Genomic DNA, 22,684 nt, shown 5'->3' on the forward strand with positions numbered 1-22,684 from the left:
GGGGGTATGTATGTAGTGGGGGTATGTAGGTAGTGGGAGGTATGTAGGTAGTGGGGGTATGTAGGTAGTGGGGGTATGTAGGTAGTGGGGGTATGGAGGTAGTGGAGGGTATGTTGGTAGTGGGGGGTATGTAGGTAGTGGGGGTATGTAGGTAGTTTGGGTATGTAGGTAGTGAGGGATATGTAGGAAGTGGGGGTATGTAGGTAATGAGGGGTATGTAGGTAGTGGGGTATGTAGGTAGTGGGGGGTATGTAGGTAATGGGGGTATGTAGGTAGTGGCGGTATGTAGGTAGTGGATGGTATGTTAGTAGTGGGGGGTATGTAGGTAGTGGGGTATGTAGGTAGTGGGGGTATGTAGGTAGTGGGGCTATGTAGGTAGTGAGGGGTATGTAGGTAGTGGGGGTATGTAGGTAGTGAGGGGTATGTAGGTAGTGGGGTATGTAGGTAGTGGGGGGTATGTAGGTAATGGGGGTATGTAGGTAGTGGAGGTATGCAGGTAGTGGGGGTATGTAGGTAGTGGGGGTATGACGGTAGTGAGGGGTATGTAGGTAGTGAGTAGACAAGGACCCCTGTGTGATGTACATGTAGACAAGGACCCCTGTGTGATGTACATGTAGACAAGGACCCCTGTGTGATGTACATGTAGACAAGGACCCCTGTGTGATGTACATGTAGACAAGGACCCCTGTGTGATGTACATGTAGACAAGGACCCCTGTGTGATGTACATGTAGACAAGGACCCCTGTGTGATGTACATGTAGACAAGGACCCCTGTGTGATGTACATGTAGACAAGGACCCCTGTGTGATGTACATGTAGACAAGGACTCCTGTGTGATGTACATGTAGACAAGGACCCCTGTGTGATGTAAATGTAGACAAGGACCCCTGTGTGATGTACATGTATACAAGGACCCCTGTGTGATGTACATGTAGACAAGGACCCCTGTGTGATGTACATGTAGACAAGGATTCCTGTGTGATGTACATTTAGACATGGACCCTTGTGTGATGAACATGTAGACAAGGACCCCTGTGTGATGTACATGTAGACAAGGATTTTTGTGTGATGTACATGTAGACAAGGATTCATGTGTGATGTACATGTAGACAAGGACTCCTGTGTGATGTACATGTAGACAAGAACCCTTGTGTGATGTACATGTAGACAAGGATTCCTGTGTGATGTACATGTAGACAAGGATTCCTGTGTGATGTACATTTAGACATGGACTCCTGTGTGATGTACATGTAGACAAGGACTCCTGTGTGATGTACATGTAGACATGGACTCCTGTGTGATGTACAAATAGACAAGGATTCCTGTGTGATGTACATGTAGACAAGGACTCCTGTGTGATGTACATTTAGACATGGACCCCTGTGTGATGTACATGTAGATAAGGACCCTTGTGTGATGAACATGTAGACAAGGACCCCTGTGTGATGTACATGTAGACAAGGACCCTTGTGTGATGTACATGTAGACAAGGATTTTTGTGTGATGTACATGTAGACAAGGATTTTTGTGTGATGTACATGTAGACAAGGACCCTTGGGTGATGTACATGTAGACAAGGACCCTTGTGTGATGTACATGTAGACAAGGCCCCCTGTGTGATGTACATGTAGACAAGTACCCCTGTGTGATGTACATGTAGACGAGGACCCTTGTGTGATGAACATGTAGACAAGGCCCCCTGTGTGATGTACATGTAGACATGGACTCCTGTGTGATGTACAAATAGACAAGGATTCCTGTGTGATGTACATGAAGACAAGGATTCCTGTGTGATGTACATGAAGACAAGGACTCCTGTGTGATGTACATGTAGACAAGGACCCCTGTTTGATGTACATGTAGATAGTTAGAAACACTTCAAGATTGGGAGTCAACCCTCAGCAAATCCTTGTTCTGAACCTCAAACATCTTACCCAAAGGTGTATATTGATGTGCCTACATTACACAGGAGTGATAGGTAAACAAAAGTTGCATGTTTTATCATTACATTTAGCTATGACAGGATTTCCTGCGCCAACTTGCCAACTTTCCGTAGCTGAGTTTTAATATTCAATTCTCCTACAGCTCATCATCACACTAATTTACTCCACACAGCTGGATATGTGATTGCTGGCATCATTAACAGGTGCATCAGCTGCAGAGCTTTTAAATTAGACTCCATGTATATTGAAATCTTTTGTTCCTAAAATAAATATGCACCAGCAAATTCCTTTCACGCAATAAAGCTTAAGCTCCCCAAAGCTTATAACGGATCAAAACTCAATTCCATCCATTTCACAAATACACAAACACCAACGCTGCCTTGGTTTATTGGTGCAATATTTTCAAACCAAAAATATGATTAAGTGCACCAGACATATTTTAACTCCATTTTTCTGACTTATTTTTCAGTGTTGGTGCGCTCTCTGTATTTTGATATATATATTTATGTTATGTCCGAGTGTTCAACAAAGTAAGGGTGGTCTGATAGCCTGGGGCCATAAACAAATCTTGGCGGTCAATACTAAGTAAAGTTCAATTGTGTTGGCCTCATTGGATATGCAACTTTATAGTCATGACATGCATTTTTCAGTCATTCATGTAATTTTCATGTGGAAAAACCTGCATTCCTGTTGTATATTCCACAAAGAAATAGTATGAAATCAATGCGTTAGTGCCGAGAGCACTATATGCAACATCATCCCATTGTTACAAATTGCCGACCAGAGTGCCAAAAAAAACATGCTTTTGCGTAGTGCAGTTATTCTGATGGTGAATAGCCAAATATCAAGGGTGTAAAAATCCAACAACTGCAAAAAGTTGTCTTAACATTGTTGTTTAGTGGGATACACTAAAAAAGTATGAAACACAAATAAGGGTGATGAAAAACAGCTTTATTCTTTGTTTTGTGGTTAAATTTGCGAATAAAATACTAGCAGGCTTTCCACCAATTCGTGATTTTTTCAGACTTATCTAATGAAAATAACTGAAAATTCCAGGTAAACTATGAAATGGTGATCCATAAAGGTTTTAATTTCTTATTGAATGAACGACATTGTTTTACCTGTACAAACGTCACGGCTCACTCTGTTGGTAGCCAAATTTAAAGTAGTCATTGGAATTGGCTATTTTCGTTTTCAATTGCCTACTTAAATAGGATGTGTGGCTACTTAATAGACTTCTGAGTTTAACAAAAACATGGTGGGCAATCTGTATCTTTGTTCTAGAAAATGATCTGTCTACTTGCATGTTTTTTGGCCTATTGTTAATACATAATCAGCTGGAGCTTCACAGTTCAGCGGGCACTGTATGACTGAGGGCCAATGTTTATGTCTAAGCTGCCAAGACAAATAGTAAGCTTCAGATGGCCAGAGATGTTATAATTCGTCTTATGTTAATGATCAGTGGGGTTTACTTAATTGGATGTTGAGAAAACAGTCTGATATGCGAGTCACACATAGGGTCTCGTAAATGTTCATTTGTTAGACCAGTAAGCTGATCTGATCACCATGTTCACATACTGCATCAAACAAATTGATGCGTTCAGCATATATTTAAATTAGTGTTACCTTTTTGCATAAATAAATCTGATATACAGTCGAACCTCGTTATCTCAAAGTCGACGACGGGGTCGTGGAAAAACTTTGAGTCATGCGGGTTCATATATTTGGCATGAAATTTGCTGTTTGGACATAACACTAGCAGTCGTTGATTTGTACTAATAGCCAATGATTATAATCAATTGATGGATGATTATATACGTAATCAATAGGACAAATACATGTATGTGTTTTTACAATAAACATGCTTTACAAAAATAGTGTAAGTTATTTCCGAAAAACGTACTTTCGTTTAACGCGATTAAAACGGTTGGACCATATTGTGAATTCATTATGTAAAATCGACAGGCCAAGTGATTAAATGTTGTTTTTGGCTAGTCTTGGCAAAGTCTTTCCAGGCCTGCTTTTGTATTTGCAAGTCTGTCAAGTTTTACCGCTGAAGTGTTACATTTAAAATCGAACTATTCCGCTGTCTCCAACCTCATTCTATACAATGCGGAAATGAAAGTGCGCAAGTCTAAAACAAATCACTGTAATGGAGCGTACGCGTAGTTGATTCTGTAAATGAAAACACACACAAGCAGGTTATATCGTATATGTAACACATTGATTCATTAAAGCCAAATATGACACCGGACAGCTCCTCAACTCGATGTAATCAACAGCAATTATCGTATTGTTCTTAAAATATCTCGGTCGACTTTCAAAGCCATACTGGCTCCTGTAAAAACATGAACCCGTGAAGCTGTCTAAGGTTGTGGTTTTAACTGTGGAACTCTTTTCCGCATGACCTCACTTTTTGACCAATTTTCCAGTTTGGACTGTGGTCAGTTTGGGTGTACAAATCATTAAACGAACTCACAGTAAGTACAGAATACTGTTGAGCAGCGTTGATGAAGTGTTTTTTTTATTATGAACAACGTGGTTTTGACAGTTCGCACACGTTACAGTCTAAAGCTTTATCGTAAATTATTTTTATCAATTTCATGCTAAGGAAAGATTTATTTTTCTTGTTTTATTTGTATCAAAGAATAAATGAGTGACAAAATAAGATTGGAAGACTCTTAAGTAGACAATGCTTTGATGTTGTATTTACGCTGTTGAAACCAACATCTTACTTCGAGGTATCCAAGTTTTTCGAGTTTTCAGGGTTCGAATTATCAGAGTTTTATTTACTAAGATAAAGAAGAGATTTGGCCGGGACTGGAGAAATACTTCAAGATAAACGGGGTCTTCGAGTTAAAAGAGTTTGAGATAACGAGATTCAACTGTATTTCATTTAGAAGAAAATATCGCCTTTGAAACACCAGGACAAAGCGCAGATTTTCGGCCTTGTAACTGTGTCAGATCACTTCAAACGTGACATGTATTTTATTTTTGTACTTTCCTGGATTCAACATTTTAGAATTTAAAGTGATTGAGAAATTTTATTTAGCGTCACAGCTATGCAGCTTTTAGAACAGCAAACTGTTCAGAATGTCTTCGACTGTTGTTTATATAACGTGCCAATTGATGACAGGAATACATTCCAAAATATTTTTTTACTTTAAAGTGGGGCACACATTCAACGCATATACTAGATAACATATTTCAATATTCAATTATTTTCTCTCTTTTTTATTGATAATTTGTGGTATAAAGATACCCCATGGGAGGTTGTAAGCTGGCAAATTTAATACTAAATGCAATAAGATGTGTAAAGAGAGTAGAGTAGGACATCACAGAGAATTTGATGTGAACTCTGGCCGACGCCTTGCCTGGAGCTCTGGCCTGGCCTACCTTGCCTAGCCTCCAGTAATCGCCCTAGATGAGCTGACAATCTTCTCCAGTTTTCATCTGTATATCGCTGTCTGTATATATGGAGCCAGTCATACTTAATTTAAGCTAACTGCACGTTCCAAGTGAAAGTCCTCAGGGTTGAGAGACCAACAAAATCATTTATGACAGTTTTTAAATAGACTAAATTTAAGCCAACTGCACGTTCCAAGTGAAAGTCCACAGGGTTGAGAGACCAACAAATTCATTTATGACAGTTTTTAGATAGACTAAATTTAAGCAAACTGCACGTTCCAAGTGAAAGTCCTCAGGGTTGAGAGACCCACAAATTCATTTATGACAGTTTTTAGATAGACTAAATTTAAGCTTGCTGCATGTTCCAAGTGAAAGTCCTCAGGGTTGAGAGACCCACAAATTCATTTATGACATTTTTTAGATAGGCTAAATTTAAGCTTGCTGCATTGTTCAAAACTTTTCAAGTTACATGTAAATAGACACACACATTTTCAATTTGTTTTTGAATTTTTACTGATATAACTGATTAAGATCCTATTATTAAATTTTTCTATTACATCCTGGTAATTCAATTTGCCGTAGACAATGTTTATAGGATTTCCTCTGTAATTCACATCAATGGTACATGTTTAAATCAGTTTTATTTTTAGGATGCAAATTTGTTGTTGTAGACAGAGTGACCGATGCTGCCACTACAGCTCACCAGTGGTCTTAGAGTATGCAAATCATAATTGTTCCAATTGATTTTTAGCATGTTTTGTCCAACCTGTTGGTTAATGTCGAAGCTGTCTGGCACAGCATGCAGGAGCCATTCAAATATATCTGTATCAATATTGTATAGGACATAGCTACAGGCCTGAGGTTAGTACAGGGAAACGACATGCTACCAAATATTTATCCAGACATATCATAATGCTTTGAAGGTCAATGTTTACTCTTGACAATCAGAATTTTCCATTTTCATCAAAGAAAATATCCTAGCTGTAAATTATCATCAACGAAAAAGGGATATTTACTAACTGGGACCATTATGTTTTGTGCTCACACAATACCATTGTACTGTAACATGTCCACTTACTGTTAGTTTTAGTATAGTTAGCATATGCCACTATGCAAATTAAGCGAAATTTCCGAAATTTCCAAAGTCTGGCCTAGTCTTTCAAACTTAGCATTTCACATGTACAACCAAGTCGCAAGTTACCAAAGATTCACCAAATTTCCACAAAATTCCACACCTTACCAGGAATTTTCTCAAGTTATCTGAAACTTAGCGAAATTGAAATTCACTGGATTCATTTAAGATTCACGAATTTACTTTCTAACGTCCTGGATATTGTTATTATTCTTTCTGTACAGGTACCAGGACATAGTCATTCAGATCCCCAGCCAAGGGAGTTTCAGAAAAGATTTTGCAAAATTCTGGGTTGGTGTTGCATACTTATAGTAAGTTTGTCCTTCAGTTTTACTGCAATTCATTTAAATCTAAATTTCAGACCTCCAACTTTGTCTCCAACTTGTCTATTTCAGACCTCCAACTTTGTCTCTGACTTGTCTATTTCAGACCTCCAACTTGTTTATTTCAGACCTCCAACTTTGTCTCCGACTTGTCTATTTCAGACCTCCAACTTTGTCTCCGACTTGTCTATAACGGAATTAGACTTTCGACAAAGTATTTAAATACAATTCTGCAGTGAAAATACTTTACAAACTTCAAACACTATGAACACAAAAATTTGTTATTCTGAGAATGTTACTTAATTCTTAACCTAATTCTGCTTATGTAGTTTTGACTGTAAGGAGGTGTTTCAATTTATTCATTATTAATTACAATATTCACTATTTAAAGAGTGAAGGTACCTCGGAGCATCATATAAAGGATTAACTTGTTTTTGTTTGTCCACTTCACGCTAAAGTAGTATGCACTTGTTTGTAGCTGGTCTCCATTTTAAGGCCATCGACGATTTTGTGATAGTATCTTGTATGGTTGTGATGCGTGAAAATATCCACAAGCGAATATTTATTTATAAATCATATAGATAAACAGAACAAATAGATTTCAGAACTATTGTGAAAATGTCCACACTGGTCATCACAAGGTGAACATTAATTCCCATACACAAACCTGTCCACGTTTACAGAACTACGCCCCGATTCCCTATCACTTTACCTGATATTCAGATGAGTAAGGGCCTGAAGTTGGACCAAGGCGTCGGGCAGAAATTTGAGTACATTGTGGTAGCAGTTGAGCTTCTCCATGGACCCAAAGTCACACACCTCCTTTGGCACATCTTGCAGTCTGTTCTTTGACAGATCTGAAATAAATAAAAATAAAATAAATATACATTTGATATAGCACCCTATCTAGCTAACATAAGCCACGCTGAAGCGCTTTACAGTACATAGATATATATAATTTTATACAGTCAATACAATTAGCATATATATTAATCAATATAATATTGAGGAATTCGCAGGAGCTGCCTTATCATGCGCTAACTACTAGTCCTATGCCACCTGGCCAATATCTCCCTATGTGTGTATGCCTGTGTGTGTGCTGGAGATGTATTGTGTTCTGTTTGTAGTGGGACCGTGCTTCCAACAATATCATTTACAGTGCCACCTCACTTGAATGCTACAGCACAGATACCGCAACATCTACCCCAGACTATTTTATACTCCACCAGGGTTGTTGGAGTTGTGTGGGCAGGAGAAAAACACTTTCTCTAATATTCCATGCGTACGGCGACTTCGAGGATCGAACCCCGGCCGCCTGCTTGGAAGGCCAGAGTGTTTACCACTCAAATGTTAATTTTCACATTTAATAAGCATTTTACAGATTACAGAAGATAAGATCAATTCTTACATATACACATTTTAAAACAAATTCCATCACATCCAATCAATATTACACAAAAAGGTTGTTGAAGTACACTATTCTCCTATATATATATCACTATCATTCTCCTATATATATATCACTATCATTCTCCTATATATATATCACTATCATTCTCCTATCATGAAGATTTCTTGTGTCTTATTTATATAACACACTGTTGTGTACATTGAAAACGTACAGGATTACACTACAGTGTACGAAATTACCGGTAGAGTGTGCAATTAATTATAATACAAATTACTGGTTACATTGTAATACGGTTGTCGGCTTGATCAAATGCATACTTGCCAAATTTTTGAAATTGCCATGGGGGAGATTCAGCATGCTCAAAATTAAAACATGAATAAAATGTGTATGTATACCCCCCTACAGGCAAAATAACCCTCTAAAGTGACGTATCTGGAGTTGTTTTCCAGATGAAATCATTAGATTCTATATAGAATCAATAAAGGAATAATTTATCAAATCCACTGGTTGAACACACAAAACCAGGATGTCTCCCTCTCCTTAGGGAGAGTTGGCAAGTACGAAAATGCAGAAGAATTTTAAAAAAGACCTTACTTTTCTATCCTTAGAAACTGATATACAAGATCACAACGAAAAGACACAACTTGTCAATACTGATGCTTCTGACATCAATCAAATTATGATGACCACACAATCTACCCGTAATCATCATGATATACTTAGGCTTGTGTAAAGGAAACTCTAACTGAGAACAAGGCTCATGCATGGGCAAGACTGTCCAGAAAATTTGGAAATTGTCACACACAAAAAGTACATACAATATAAATCTTAAATCTCTCATTTAATTAAAATAAGTGGCTAATTAGCAAGTCTTCGTTTTCACTAAAAAATCTACATTCTTAAATAGAATTTCTATATCCTCTATATATCATATATGCCTGTATATAATAGAGTCTACTAACCATGCTAGGATATATTGAACCTATCTATAACAAGAGGCCTATAATATATACCTGAAGATGCTCACCTGATTAAAGTGGCTTATTAACATTTCATCACACAACAATGAGGCAGGATACTTAATATCACGACTCTAGGCCTTTTGATTAAGTTAATTGATAAATGTTCTCATTTTTTACCTCTGTAATTCAATGAATATGGGTTTAATTTCACAAATATTGTAGCTATTAGAACAAGAGGCTTAGAGGGCCTGTATTATTCACCTGGACATCAGGCAATAATGACGAAATATTCTTACTATTAAATGCAATACTGTAAACCAAAATACTGGCCAAGTATATATCATTGCCATTATTAAGGGCTAATGGTTATTCAGAAGAATTTCTTTAAATGTCTTGAATACATTAGAACCTTGTGACCTTGGAAGATCCTAATTACTTGTTGAATCTTCAGAGTACTCCATCTAAGCAGGCAACTTGTCAAATATGATCACTCTGCAGGGCATCCCAGTTATTCCTTAGTTGTTGAAAAGCTTTTAAATATCTGACCCTTCAAGCCTTCAAAGTAGTTCAAAGTCATTCATTTGTACAAACTTGGAAGCCCATCATCCAAACATGCAACTCCAGGCATCCCATGTCATAACCCCTATAAGCCTCTTGATTATTCAGAAAATGAACTTTTAAGGTTTTTAACACATACATTTGTAGTGACCTTGAAGAACTGCATGCTACAGCATACTGCTGGCAAAACATCAACACCATAGCTTAGGCATTTTGGTTACTCAGAAAAAGCTGTATGAAGGATTTTACAAATTTGTCTACTGTGACCTTGCATGTAGGTCAAGGCCATTTATTTGAGGAAAGTTTGTAGCACTCTATCCCAGGTACCTAATGGCCAAATATCATCATCTTGTACTTTCTAGTTATTCAGAATGTTTTCCCCCATATTTGACCCCTGTGCCCTTCAAAAGTAGAACAATTGCAAGGTCATTTGAAGGAACTTTATAACAATCTGCCCATACAGAATACTGGCCAAATATCATCACCCTGTGCATTTTGGTTATTCAAAAGAAGTTGCTTGAAAGGTTTTTTTTCCACATTTTACCCGTAACCTTGAACATAGGTCTAGGTCATTTGTTTGAGAAAACTTTGTAGCATGTTAGTGCTATTAGTTGAAGTATTACAAATTTTGCAAATATTACATTACAAAATAACTACATGCATGGGTGCTACAGAATGAATATCAAAATAATGAGCTTAGTTTGTTAAGTACAAGAACAGTTTTAGGCACCTCAAATTTTGCCCCTTATAAGAATACATTCACACTTCCAACCAATTTGGTCATAATCAGCTACATGTATGTGGTTTTACGTTTTACAATTGGACATCGGATGTAACTCCTTGTTGTGTCACATGAGCTAAAAACAACAATGTACAAGTCCAATACACACAAATACTGGATTGTTTTGCTGAACCTTTCATCATGAAATGTTGAAGAGAAAAAATAACTTGATGGGTAAATGAATTATTCTGGAATTGGTCTTTCTACAACAAATCAATCTCAAACCTTTAACTCTTACAAAACAGTGATGGACTGTTCAATACAGAATTGTTTTATCGCTTCCTGTGATGCCCACTAAAATCATACAGTTTCCATGCCAATACTGGGCCTGATCAACTAACGGGGTTTTACCTTATGTCTATTACACATACACATTACACCCTCTGGCAACTGGAGACTTTTCGTACTGTTTCTGATAAATAAGTTATAACAGTGTCGACATTGTATACCTCGGAGTCTCAGTACACAACCATAAAGATATACTGTCATATAACTTACTGTAAAGGATTCTGGCTTCAATTTACTGTATGTCCTGACAGAATATATATATATATATATATGTGCACACTATACTATGTATATATATAGTGTTTGTAACAAGCAATTTATAGAAGCTTGTATGTATACTTTCTATTGATTTAGTACATTAGAAACAGACTAGCACCTGATAATATTTACATCATAATTGTGGAAATATATGTTTCCTATAGTATTAAAACCATTTACAGATGAGTGGTTAGGAAGGATGTGTGTGCAGCACAGTAATTATAAACTTATCCGGGTCGTGTCACGCAGTCTTCTCAAATCAGACTGGTCATAATTACAATATCAAAAAGGTTTGAGGGCACACAATGAAACAAAAGGTCCAGAGGGTCGGTATCGTTCACCTGGATATTTGTGCAATCATGGGAAAATATTCTCAATAAAAGTACTTTTGCAAATATTTCCATATTTTGAGTCTCCTTGGTTTAAGAATGCTCCAGACTAAATGAAGCTTTATACTACTCTATCCCAGCATGCTACTGGCCAAATATCATCACCCAGGGCCTCCTCAGGTTATTCTGAAGAAGTTCTTTAAAGGATTTTACATATTTGACCTTTTATATCTATATCACTCTGTCCAATGTACCTACTGGCCAAATATCATTGCTTTAGGCCTCTTGGTTAATCAAAAGAAGTGGTTTAAAGGTTTTTAACACATCAGCGATCAACTCCATCCATTATTGATAGTTATAAACAGTCATTATAATAATGTGTAACGTATATTGAAAATTGGATGAAGTACAAAATATATGTACCATATTACACTTGAGCCTTTCAGATTTTTTTCATTCAATCAATTTCCCCATATTGCACATTGTATATGAGCGCTTTTTGTCGCACAACAGGGCTATCGATTGTTAAATCGCCAATGGCCAGTTGTGCTCACTATGTGTGGACGGTGTGAGCACAATGTATGAAAAATGTGCACACAGTTTTTTTGGTGCATTGTGCATTCATACAACTGTATAAATGTACAGATAAAGTTGTGTTAAAGTCAACTCATTAGCTCATAATTAGGAGAAGTTATCCAGACTGAATTTTATCCACAGATTGACAGATGAAAGACAGATGGACAAACTAATTGCCCCGGCCATGGGATTCCCAAACTTTGTTTCTGTGGGTATAATTAGTCATTGCTGTTTTTTACAACAAACCTGGTAGACCATACGTGTAATGTTTAAATAATTACACCAGGCTTTCACCGAGACAAATATGGAATAGGCTAAGTGACAACTGACATTGTAGTAATGCACTTATTTGTCAGTGGGGCTAGCACTGTTACTGGAGTAACCAAGGCAAAATATTGTAATGCAATCCATAGTCCCCCATTAGTAATGATTTCTATATTTAACAAACAGTACACTTATGTCAGGATGTACCTACTGTAAGGAAATTAAAGTATCCTGATACATACTTCTTGCACTCTGTCATCCCAAGATGTCCTTGTACAAAACTTTAGGTCAAAGGTCAAGTCATAAGTCAAGAGTTACCCAATTCTTTCACTCTGCACTCCGCCATTCCAAGATGTCTTTGTATACCAAATCTGGTTACTCCATGTGTAAAAAGTATAGAAGATATGCCCAGAACAAACTTTTTTCAAAAGTCCAGGTCAAATGTCAAAGCATAGGTCACAGAGAGGTCATAGTGACCGTCTTCTTGCACTCTGCACTCCACCATCCTAATAAGATGTCCGTGTACACCAAATCTGGTTATATATTACTCCAGATAAAAGTATAGAAGATATGTTTCGGACAAACTTCTGATGGACCGAAGTGCAAACCTATAATAAGGAGCATGCTGTCAACTGGGGGCTATTATAAGAGAATTTACTGTATTATTTAATGTATAATTTGTAATCACTTGGGGCGATTGTTGAGGTAAATGTGGTACACACTGTGTTGTTATAATGTTGTGTGTTTTAGTAAATGAACATCCTATAATGACTCAGACTGTGAAGTTCTCTGGCTCTGGTGTTTTTGTGATTGCTCTATTCTACAAACCTACAATTCCAGTAAAACACATGAATGTAGCAACTTGAGACTTGCCTGCATAACATTTTGGTTCCTTGATTTCTTTTTTGGGGGAAATCGGGGTTGAACATCCTCGCAATAGCCAGAGTCATATGAAAATGGGTGCCTAGAGCATATATAGTAAGTAGATCTATAGGAAAGGGAGAGAGAGACACACACAGAGATAGAGAGACAGAGATAGAGAGAGAAGAGTAGCTGGGAAAGATAGAAAACCAAGATAGAGATACGAAGTATAGCAACAGGGAGAGATGTACTTTATATATATGTAGAAGAACATAGTCTGCCTCCGTAGAAGGGACAACATTAGTCGCCTCTTACATTCATGCAGCGGGATATACAGCAGGTCCAATCTAGATCTGTCCTTAACAGAAGACAAGGAATAAACTCTACCTGACTGTGCAGGGGTAGGGGTTCCTATATTGGATTATTATTACACAGACAACTAGAGCATTTACATGCATGTCACTTCACAGAAAACACAAATACTACTGACAGTTCAAACCTACTTGCCAACTTCCCTATTTTGGACCCTAAAATTGAGCATTTTCAACGAGAGAATTTGATAACTCATCCATCTAAAAGAACAGCAAAAAAGGTGCCAAAGAGTGTACATATACATTTTATCTATGCTTTTAATTCCGAACACTCGTAATCTCCCCCGTGGGTATTTCAAAAATTTGGCAAGTATGTTCAATCACAAGTGACAATATACTTTCAACAATAGGCCCAGAGAGTCTGTATCGCTCACATGGAGGATATTAAAGCAATTATGGCAAAATGTTCTCATTAAATATCATGCACACTGCAAATATTTTCATCTATTGGCTCGGTCTCTCAGCAACACCATTACATTATTGGGTCCTATCCCTCTGTCTCCATAGGGGGTGGGGACATGCATGGTTTATACAAACTTGACTCCTATTGGGCCAAGGATCCTAAAACTCGGTCCAGATCCCTTCTTCTTTATGGAACAAAAACGATTACAAGATTTACCACTTGTTATTTACCTTATTGGGCCACGCCCCTCTGCCCTCAGAAGAATCCCACCCTTTTAAGCTACGATGTACATGAACTTACCTAAGGATGCTTCAGGCCAAATTTAAGCAAAATCAACTGAGCCGTTCAGGACAAGTAGCGTTTTAAAAGGAAAAGTTGATGGACGAACGGGGGCTGTACCTTTAACATAAGGTTAAATATATATATATATTACCAGTCCTTTAGACCAGGTGAGCTAAAGCTGAACAAATAACTTTTTTAAGCCATTTTCTTTTTCCTCCATGTATGTCATTTGAGTAGCCAACTTCGGCACTTTAACTGCCAGGCTTACAATTAGAACGCCAGAAGTGGTGTACACATATACTAGTGTTGTCAATAAGAGCTGGCACCAAGCTATTTATCAACTGGTACTTGGACATTTTTTGCCAGCTACTTTTGAGTCACCAAATATATTTCATTGTCTTTATATCCAATCTAAGTAAAACATGCAGAATTTTGTCATCTGTCATTTTTGTCACAATACAAGCGTTTTGTTTTTTTAATGTCTGGATGCGGTTAAACCTTGTCATCAGAGTGTTTTAGAATAACGAAAGCCTCCGAGAAAACATGGCATGTACCCTGAGACACGCCACTACAGAATTTATTGCATACCCTGTTGGTATTTAATTACTGCAGATAAAAACATATCCTTAGTAAATACACACAAATAGTAAGTATATAGGGTAGTAACAATAACCTGATTGTAGTTGCTTCAATACTTACAATATATTTTTTTTTCATTTGCATGAAAACATTTTAAAATTCATCTTGAAAAAACATCTATACTTTGAACCTCAGAATTTTGCAGAACGTATTTCCAAACCCCAACAAGTAAGAAGTTTTCCAAGGGAGGGCCTCTGTACCCCCATCTCAATGAGGGAGGAGCTTAAGGGAGGGCCCCGTATACCCCTTTCAATGAGGGAGGGATGACCCTGTATCCCCCTCTCAATGAGGGAGGGAGGACCCTGTATCCCCCTCTCAATGAGGGAGGGAGGGCCCCATATCCCCCTATCAATGAGGGAGGGAGGGTCCCCTACACTCTCTCAATGAGGAAGGGACGTGACCCCCTCTTGTACTCTCCCCCAGCTCATCACTCTGCATGCCTCCTACTTTTCCACTTATCATTTCCTACTTTTAAATCTTATTGAGAACAATGCACAATACCAAACAGTAATATTACATTGTGACAGTCTTCCTACCATTAAAGTGGTTGTATGTGCATATTTATTCCATAAAATAGCTCAATTTCACTGTTCTTATCTGAAAAAGATGCACGTTTGACACATATTTACATTGTGCTATGTGATTAAACACTAACACAGATCTGACCTCATTATTACTGTATCTTGTTGGCAATTATCTACATAGAAACAATGCCAGATTTGCAAAGAATTTCTGATTTTCCTTTATCATAAACTATTATCGCAACTGAAAGAATCCACATGGCCTTTCATGCAAGCAGGTGTGGGGATAAACAGTTCATGTATATAACACACCAAACACTTTCAGCACAAAAATAGAAAATATAATACAGGGGTGTAAAAATCAACTTGCCTGACGCCCGGGACAACCAGTTTTAGCGCCCGGGCAAGTGCAAAATTTGGCAAGTGCATTAAAATAGTATATAAAACATGTCATTGCACAGGGCTTGCATTAACGATCCCCAAGAGGCCAAATGGCGACACTTTTTCAGATTTGGCAACAAAAAAATCAGTTTGGCAATATTTTTTGGCGACACAATTTTTACCTACTCTAAAATCTGTCATCTGTGGTCATGATCATGACTCAGCTGATTTGGCGACGAACACTAGCTGGGTACAGGTAACATTTTTACAGGTAAGTTGACCGGAGAGCATAACCAACGACGCCGTCTGGTCCCGGACAATTATAGACCAGGTAGGATCGCAATGCTTCAGCGAAAATTATTGACACTTCTCAACACCACAGTTAATACAAATTACAATGCAGTAATTAGCTAACACTCTGTCTGTGAGTACCAATTAACAATAGCTCTACTGAAATTTAATTGAAATTATTTGCAGTCGCGATCGCGGGACCATGTCGTTTTCACTCCAAACACGTGGCGTGAAACCCTTACTGCACTATTAGAACTAGAACCACAGACTGATTTGACCGAAAAGGACAGAAAAAGTGATTATACTAGAAGCATGGACATTCAATACATCCTCCTCAAATCTACTCGAAGGTGATAAAAACCAAAGCAGAATTCACTATTTTTATGATGCTTCATTTAATAAATATTGAAATAATTCACGAGGTTATCGATCACATGTTCAACATGTAAGTGAGCTGGGGAAAACACATGCACACACTAGGCTTAACGATTTGAAAACAAACCTTACATGGAACGGAGCCTATAATTGAACAACTACATTTTCATAATTATGGGAAAAACATTGAGATGTCAAAACCTAAGTTGATCGGCGATTTTTCCAACACACTACACACTAGACACAGGAACCGACACATTCTGCAGGAATTGAGCAGACAAATTATATAGTCTGTATTAGTATCTTTCTTAACAATATTCTCAAATATGCATACACTAATTATCAAGCAATATGTGGTGGACCGGTGGTCTACCAGCTTTGGAGATTAAGTGGACCGTCCAAGATTTTGGTGGACCCGGTCCTCCGGTCTACCGTTAGTGTCGACCCCTGGGCAGGCGAGCTAAAAATGTATTTGGTGATGCAACATGCATGTACTCCATACATTTTTCAGATCACATTTTTGACAGACTTTATTACCTGTACTTTTGGATAGTTTTATATTAACAGATGTAAAACTGTGACAATACTGACTTGTTGTTCCAAACGACATTGTCAACTTATAATTATTGAAGGGAACAGCCTATTTCCTAAAGCTAGTGTACAAGTTTAACCACCAACATGGACTATTTACAACATGTTTAACCACCAACATTGACTATTTACAACATGTTTCTAGTGATGCTGACAGACATGTTTAAAATTTTGTAAAATCATTAGGCCAGAAGAAAACAGATGCTGATGTCCATTGGGGAAATTCAACAGAAGTATTTGATGGTGTTTGGTGAAATATGTACACGGATCAATTTCCAATTAATGAACATCATGTTGAGAGAATCAATATAGTAACTGACTTAAGTGAGATGGAGAAATGATTACCGTAAGTACCACATACAACGTCTCTACAGCAAAAATACATCGACTGTAACTATGATGTTAAATTACAACATTTTGTACACTGTAAAATAGATTTACATTCAGGAATTACTTTGCAAAAATTTATCAGTTAATCAGTATATATATATATTTCAAAATATTTCCGTGGACCCATGAAAAACTAACGACTTTAAATGGTTGGGACTAAGTACTGCTTTTGGACTGTTCCCGTGTATGTATATATAGTGCACAATCCTTTCTTGAGATTATCTTTTTCCGTAAAAATAGTGTGCACTAAACACCAATTTTTGCATAATCACATGTAATGTAATTTACTGTATCGCCTTATTTCAAAAATTGCAAAATGACTGAAACAAAAAGAATGTGACACATATCCTTTTTATTAAGACATCATAACTTGCATCTTTACAGGATAAGTGTTTCTGGGTGTTTTTTTTTTAAACTTTTCATATATATTTACACGATTGTAATAGTCCCTTGATGTATTTCAATATGTCTAGATCTATAAATATTTCCATCCTGCGGTGATATTACTTCCAAGAAACAGATTGTGCATTGAAGTACTAGCCTAAAGCTGATATGACCATGTAACTTATAGCTCTGTGTGCCCAATCAAAACTACAGGATACTGATGAAGACACACTGCAACAAATAAATATTATATATATAAACCTCAGAGACTGTAATTTTAAAGCGTGTTCAGATCATTACAATTTATGTGGGTCACACACATTAATTGTATATCAAAACCTGACAGAATGACTCAATCCTGACTGCCACTGAAACACGACTACAAGCCATCAATGTAGCAAAGGAAATGTATGTACATTTTTGCTACCACAGTGACTCTCGATAAGGAAGTGCATACATGTACAAAGCCTGTTAGGGGTGTATTATAAATAGTATAGCACTTGCATTGTTGCCCAAGATTTTCTATTTGCCCCATATTATACATTAAAAAAGGATTTTCATGAAATATTTAAGTGGTTTTTTTTCAGTAATTCATTGCAAATATTACAAGTGGCCTAGAGGGCCTGTATCACTCACCGGTTTCTTTTGTTACATGAAACTGACATATAGGTAACTTAAGACCAAATTTGGTAACTAGAACACAAGACATTTTAACATCTCTTAAGAGTTCTGAAGATATTGTTGTTTGAAATTTGAAGTTTTAGTTTTATAGCTTTTAACCCATATTGACCTCTGAAAGTTGACCTTTAACCTCATTACTGTAATAAAGAAAACAATTCACACAGCTGGTCTACATAACATACCCAAATATCATGACTCTAGTCCAAATGGTTCTTAGGAAATTGTTGTTTGAAGTTTTTAACATATTTGACCCCAGTGACCTTGAAAGTAGGTCAAGGTCATTTCAATGAGGACATTTTATAGCATCCCAGGTACCTACTTGTCAAATATCATGACCATTGGTCCTCCAGTTCTTCTTCAGAAGTCGTTCAAAAGAAATAGTTGATGGACGGACGACGTCCAGTCATCACACCAATGCAATTTTTTGTTTGCATACATGCCATATATGTACCTCTTTTAATTATCATAATTTGTTGTCTTTGATTTTCTTTGTTGAATATAGTCAGAAACCTATTTAATAACATCAATCTTTTTTAACATTAAACAAGGGAAATCTTTCCTTTTTCTTGAAAAACAAGAGGCCCCCTGTGACCTTGAATATGGGTGAAGGTCATCCATTTGAACAACCTTGATAGTCTTTCATCTCAGCATCCTGTAAGCACATTTCCCCCCTTGCCACCTGTCAGAGCCGCTTGACGCCTGTTCATAATTTCCTATCAAACTCTGTTGGACACCTCTGCACCATTTTCGTGTGATCAAATTTTGACGCCATTCTGATATAGTGAATTTCCCACATTTTCATCAAATTTTACAACTCATCAAGTTTTTTCCCAATTCCCAATAAAAAAGTTCCCCAAACAGCCAGAATACATTGGCAATGTTTAAGTCTTCAGTGACAATAATAAACACATATATTTTGTATTTGGCCTTATGAATAAACAGTGTGATAGAGCCAGGTAGCTACAGCTTAAAAAATAAATCAACTGTGGGAACTTATAGTATCTACTTGTGTCAGCTGTAAGTTACCGGTATCTAAACAAAGGAAGCACCTCTTAAGTAACACCTTGCTACTCTATGTCTTTAGCACTGGCATGGTCTGTAATCCTGATTACAAGCTGTCAGCAGGAAGGATGAATAGTTCTATAATACACAGGCTAATACACAAGTCTAATTGGTGGTAGGAAGGAAGTAGAACAGTACTTAAAGCCCTGGCCATTACAGGGTTGGGAGTCTGCTGGATAACCGAACTACTCGGTAGTGAAGCGGACATAAAACCTACCAATCAATCAATCAATCAACAGGGTTGGGACTTGGCATGTAGAAGGCTGGTACATGCTAGTATAGACACCACAACTTATATGGATATATTCTAGGTTAATCTAAGGCTAGTGTAAACTGTTATGTGACAAACAAAATTCCAAACAATATAAAAGTTAAAGTAAATTAGGATTTCCCAAACTTCTACCCTCCAACTAATTTCGAAAAAGGAAAATTGAATATAAACAAACACAACCAACTTTGTATATATATGTTTCATGTTTTAACTTATATTAGTGGGTAGATTTGTGTTGAATGTCACTGCTGAATTGCAATAATTATCAGTCAGTCAAATATGAAGAAAGATGTAAACAATTTTCTCATAAACTTGTGCCAGTCATGATCAGGAGCCTGAATACGTACAAATGTGCTGGTTGAAATCTCAAGGAAGGGCATCATAATGTATCATACCCGTGTCTTTGTTCCAGATCAACGACTATGTTGTGTGTATTCACTTCACAAAACCAGACAACATTTCCAATACACAACACACAGGTAAACATATAAACCCAAGTCCAATACAGGGACTGGATAATTTCTACACCATATATAAATATTAAAAGAGATTACGCTGTGTACAAAAAAAGGAAAGTTGTATTTCCCATATGATTAACGTATATGAAAACAAACACCCTTTTTGTTCTGCCCTAGACAGAAACCTTATCAGTTCCGGTCCATCGACGTCAATGAATCATGGGCCGGCTCTCACCATCCCCAACATCATTTACATTTTGTCACAATTCAGTAAAATCATTCGCCAATGGTTTTCGTATTCAAACAAACATATGCATTGTCAACGCCCGAATGACATCTATCAACAGATTAATAAGCAATGCTAAGACAACTAAGCTAATGTAAGTATCTATGGTTCATGACAGTGACAGTATCCCGACATGGCACTTGTATGTAAAACTCACCTGCTCCAATCGTATCTACCAAGTCATATTTAGCGGAGACACTTTTGGGATACTCCTTTAATTTCCTTCCACTTAAGTTAATTTCACCCGTGTGTTGTGCATCTTCAAATACGCGATCTATAGTCCGAGAAAGTGATGTAGGGCTCTGGCTTCCAGAGCTAAATGCAGTCGCCATTTTGGTCGTTCATGTTTGATATTGATGTGCGCATGCTCATTGGAAATCTTACTGTATTTCCGGTATTGGTATGACATCACTAGAAAGTGATGCTGGAAAAAACGTAATCGTACATGGCTTATCTCCCTTCTAGATTGTTCTGTAATCATATTGTCAACCCGATCTACACGATCAAATGAATACTATTCTCAATAGTTATATGACGTTATGGTTCTTTTCATTAAAATCAGAAACGCTTTAAAATTTCTAATAATGTTGATAAAAATGTTATTATTTGAAACAGTAACGATATTATAAATTATGTAGCCTAGCTAATTTACTGAAAAAATGTAAGTTAATAATTCAGTAGACTATTGCCAGTACAACATGATTAGTGGAAATTTACCATGACATTTGTTCATTACTTAAATTTATGATGAAATCATCAACCCCCATCACCAACTTTATACTACGTTATCTATACTGTTAATCAAAAGTCTAAAAATAAAAGCACCGCTCTTCAGAAATGTCAAGTGCGTTCCTCAGTAAGTGTTGGAGGCCATGGGTTCATTCACACACGATCACTGTCTTGCTACAATATTTTAAGAGATGTAACACTTAATTCATTAGCATCTCGTTAATTATTGTTAACATATATTGTTGAATATGCGGCTAGGTTTCACCAGAGACGTATAATATATATCCGCGCCTGACCTATCAGCCCTGTGATTGCATGGTTGTAAGTTTCAATTGTTTCAATTGTGATGTCACGCCTAGGACAAGAACACAAAAATTGTCGTTTTACACGAATAAATGCCACAAATATTGATTATGTAATAAAAAGGATCTTACACTCGTTATCATTTCATAAATTTATGAAACTCGTAAAGAATTTTTCATTTTAGATTGCCAGAGGCTCGCTAAATTGAAAATTCTTAGACTGGTTTCATCAGAGACGTATATATTACATGTAATATATAGTCTCTGGTTTCATAAATCTCATATAAATGGAAAATCATGTAAGATCCTATATATCTATATGGGTCAAAGAAGTAATATTGACGGTGGCTTCACGAATAACACTGGATCATTTCAAACGTACATGTTTGTAGGATAGGAATACTTGAGAGTTTTATATGGAGCAAGGAAGTCATCCTTACAGTGTAGACAATAGGATATTGTCAAATTTTCAGAGCAATCCGCTCCTTGTAAATTATCAAAACAATTACATCACATAAAAACAATATTAGTAATATAAAAGAATATAGTCAAAATATAAATATTATAAATGTATAGAACAGTACGGTGGTACATTTAGGACATGCACAATATCATTGGCCAATGCTTTTTGTATTCAAACAAACATATGCATTGTCAAGCCCGAATGACATCTATCAACAGATTAATAAGCAATGCTAAGACAACCAAACTAATGTAAGTTTCTTGGGTTCATGACAGAGAATAAATAAACTAACAAGTTATAGTTGTATGCACGAATAAGAATACTACGGTGGTACATTTAGGACATGCACATTCTTCATAAATTATGTCCAGTGCTCCACATCACTTCTCGAGCAGTTGACATATCTTCTCGAGCGTTCAACTTATAATCAATGTAGAAAATAATATTGTGCATGTCCTAAATGTACTACAGTAATTTTGCTAAAATGTACATCAAATCATTAGGATATTACAGTTATCTGATAGGCTGACCCTAACACATATTACACTGGGTCCTTTAAGACTAGACAAAAAAGATCAACAGATTTCTTGCTCTAAACTGTGCATGGTGGGAGTGCAAAGCATGCATCATTTCTGGACAACTGCATTGGGTCCTTTTACATCTCATACATGTCTAAACACGACTGTTTTAATTATGCTTATGATGTGGT

The 22,684-nt window shown here is 36.9% G+C and overlaps 1 protein-coding gene across 8 annotated transcripts in view; it reads right to left on the bottom strand.

Moving 5' to 3' along the window:
• Window positions 1-20,827, bottom strand: part of LOC110462215 (leucine-rich repeat and calponin homology domain-containing protein 3-like) — a 93,157-nt gene extending 72,330 nt beyond the window's left edge. For all 8 annotated transcript variants that reach the window (XR_002464255.1, XR_002464254.1, XM_021516076.1 and 5 more), the window contains exons 1-2: window positions 20,639-20,827; window positions 7,520-7,664 (exon numbers count right to left, since the gene is read on the bottom strand). Coding sequence is in view for 6 of the 8 variants with exons in the window: in XM_021516076.1 (XP_021371751.1) it covers window positions 7,520-7,664; window positions 20,639-20,813 (320 nt within the window). In the remaining 2 variants the exon portion in view is untranslated. The remainder of the gene's footprint in view (window positions 1-7,519; window positions 7,665-20,638) is intronic.
• Between the last annotated feature and the right edge of the window lie 1,857 nt (window positions 20,828-22,684).

This window comes from Mizuhopecten yessoensis, unplaced genomic scaffold (assembly GCF_002113885.1).
Source record: "Mizuhopecten yessoensis strain PY_sf001 unplaced genomic scaffold, ASM211388v2 scaffold10763, whole genome shotgun sequence".
Classification (NCBI taxonomy): domain Eukaryota; kingdom Metazoa; phylum Mollusca; class Bivalvia; order Pectinida; family Pectinidae; genus Mizuhopecten; species Mizuhopecten yessoensis.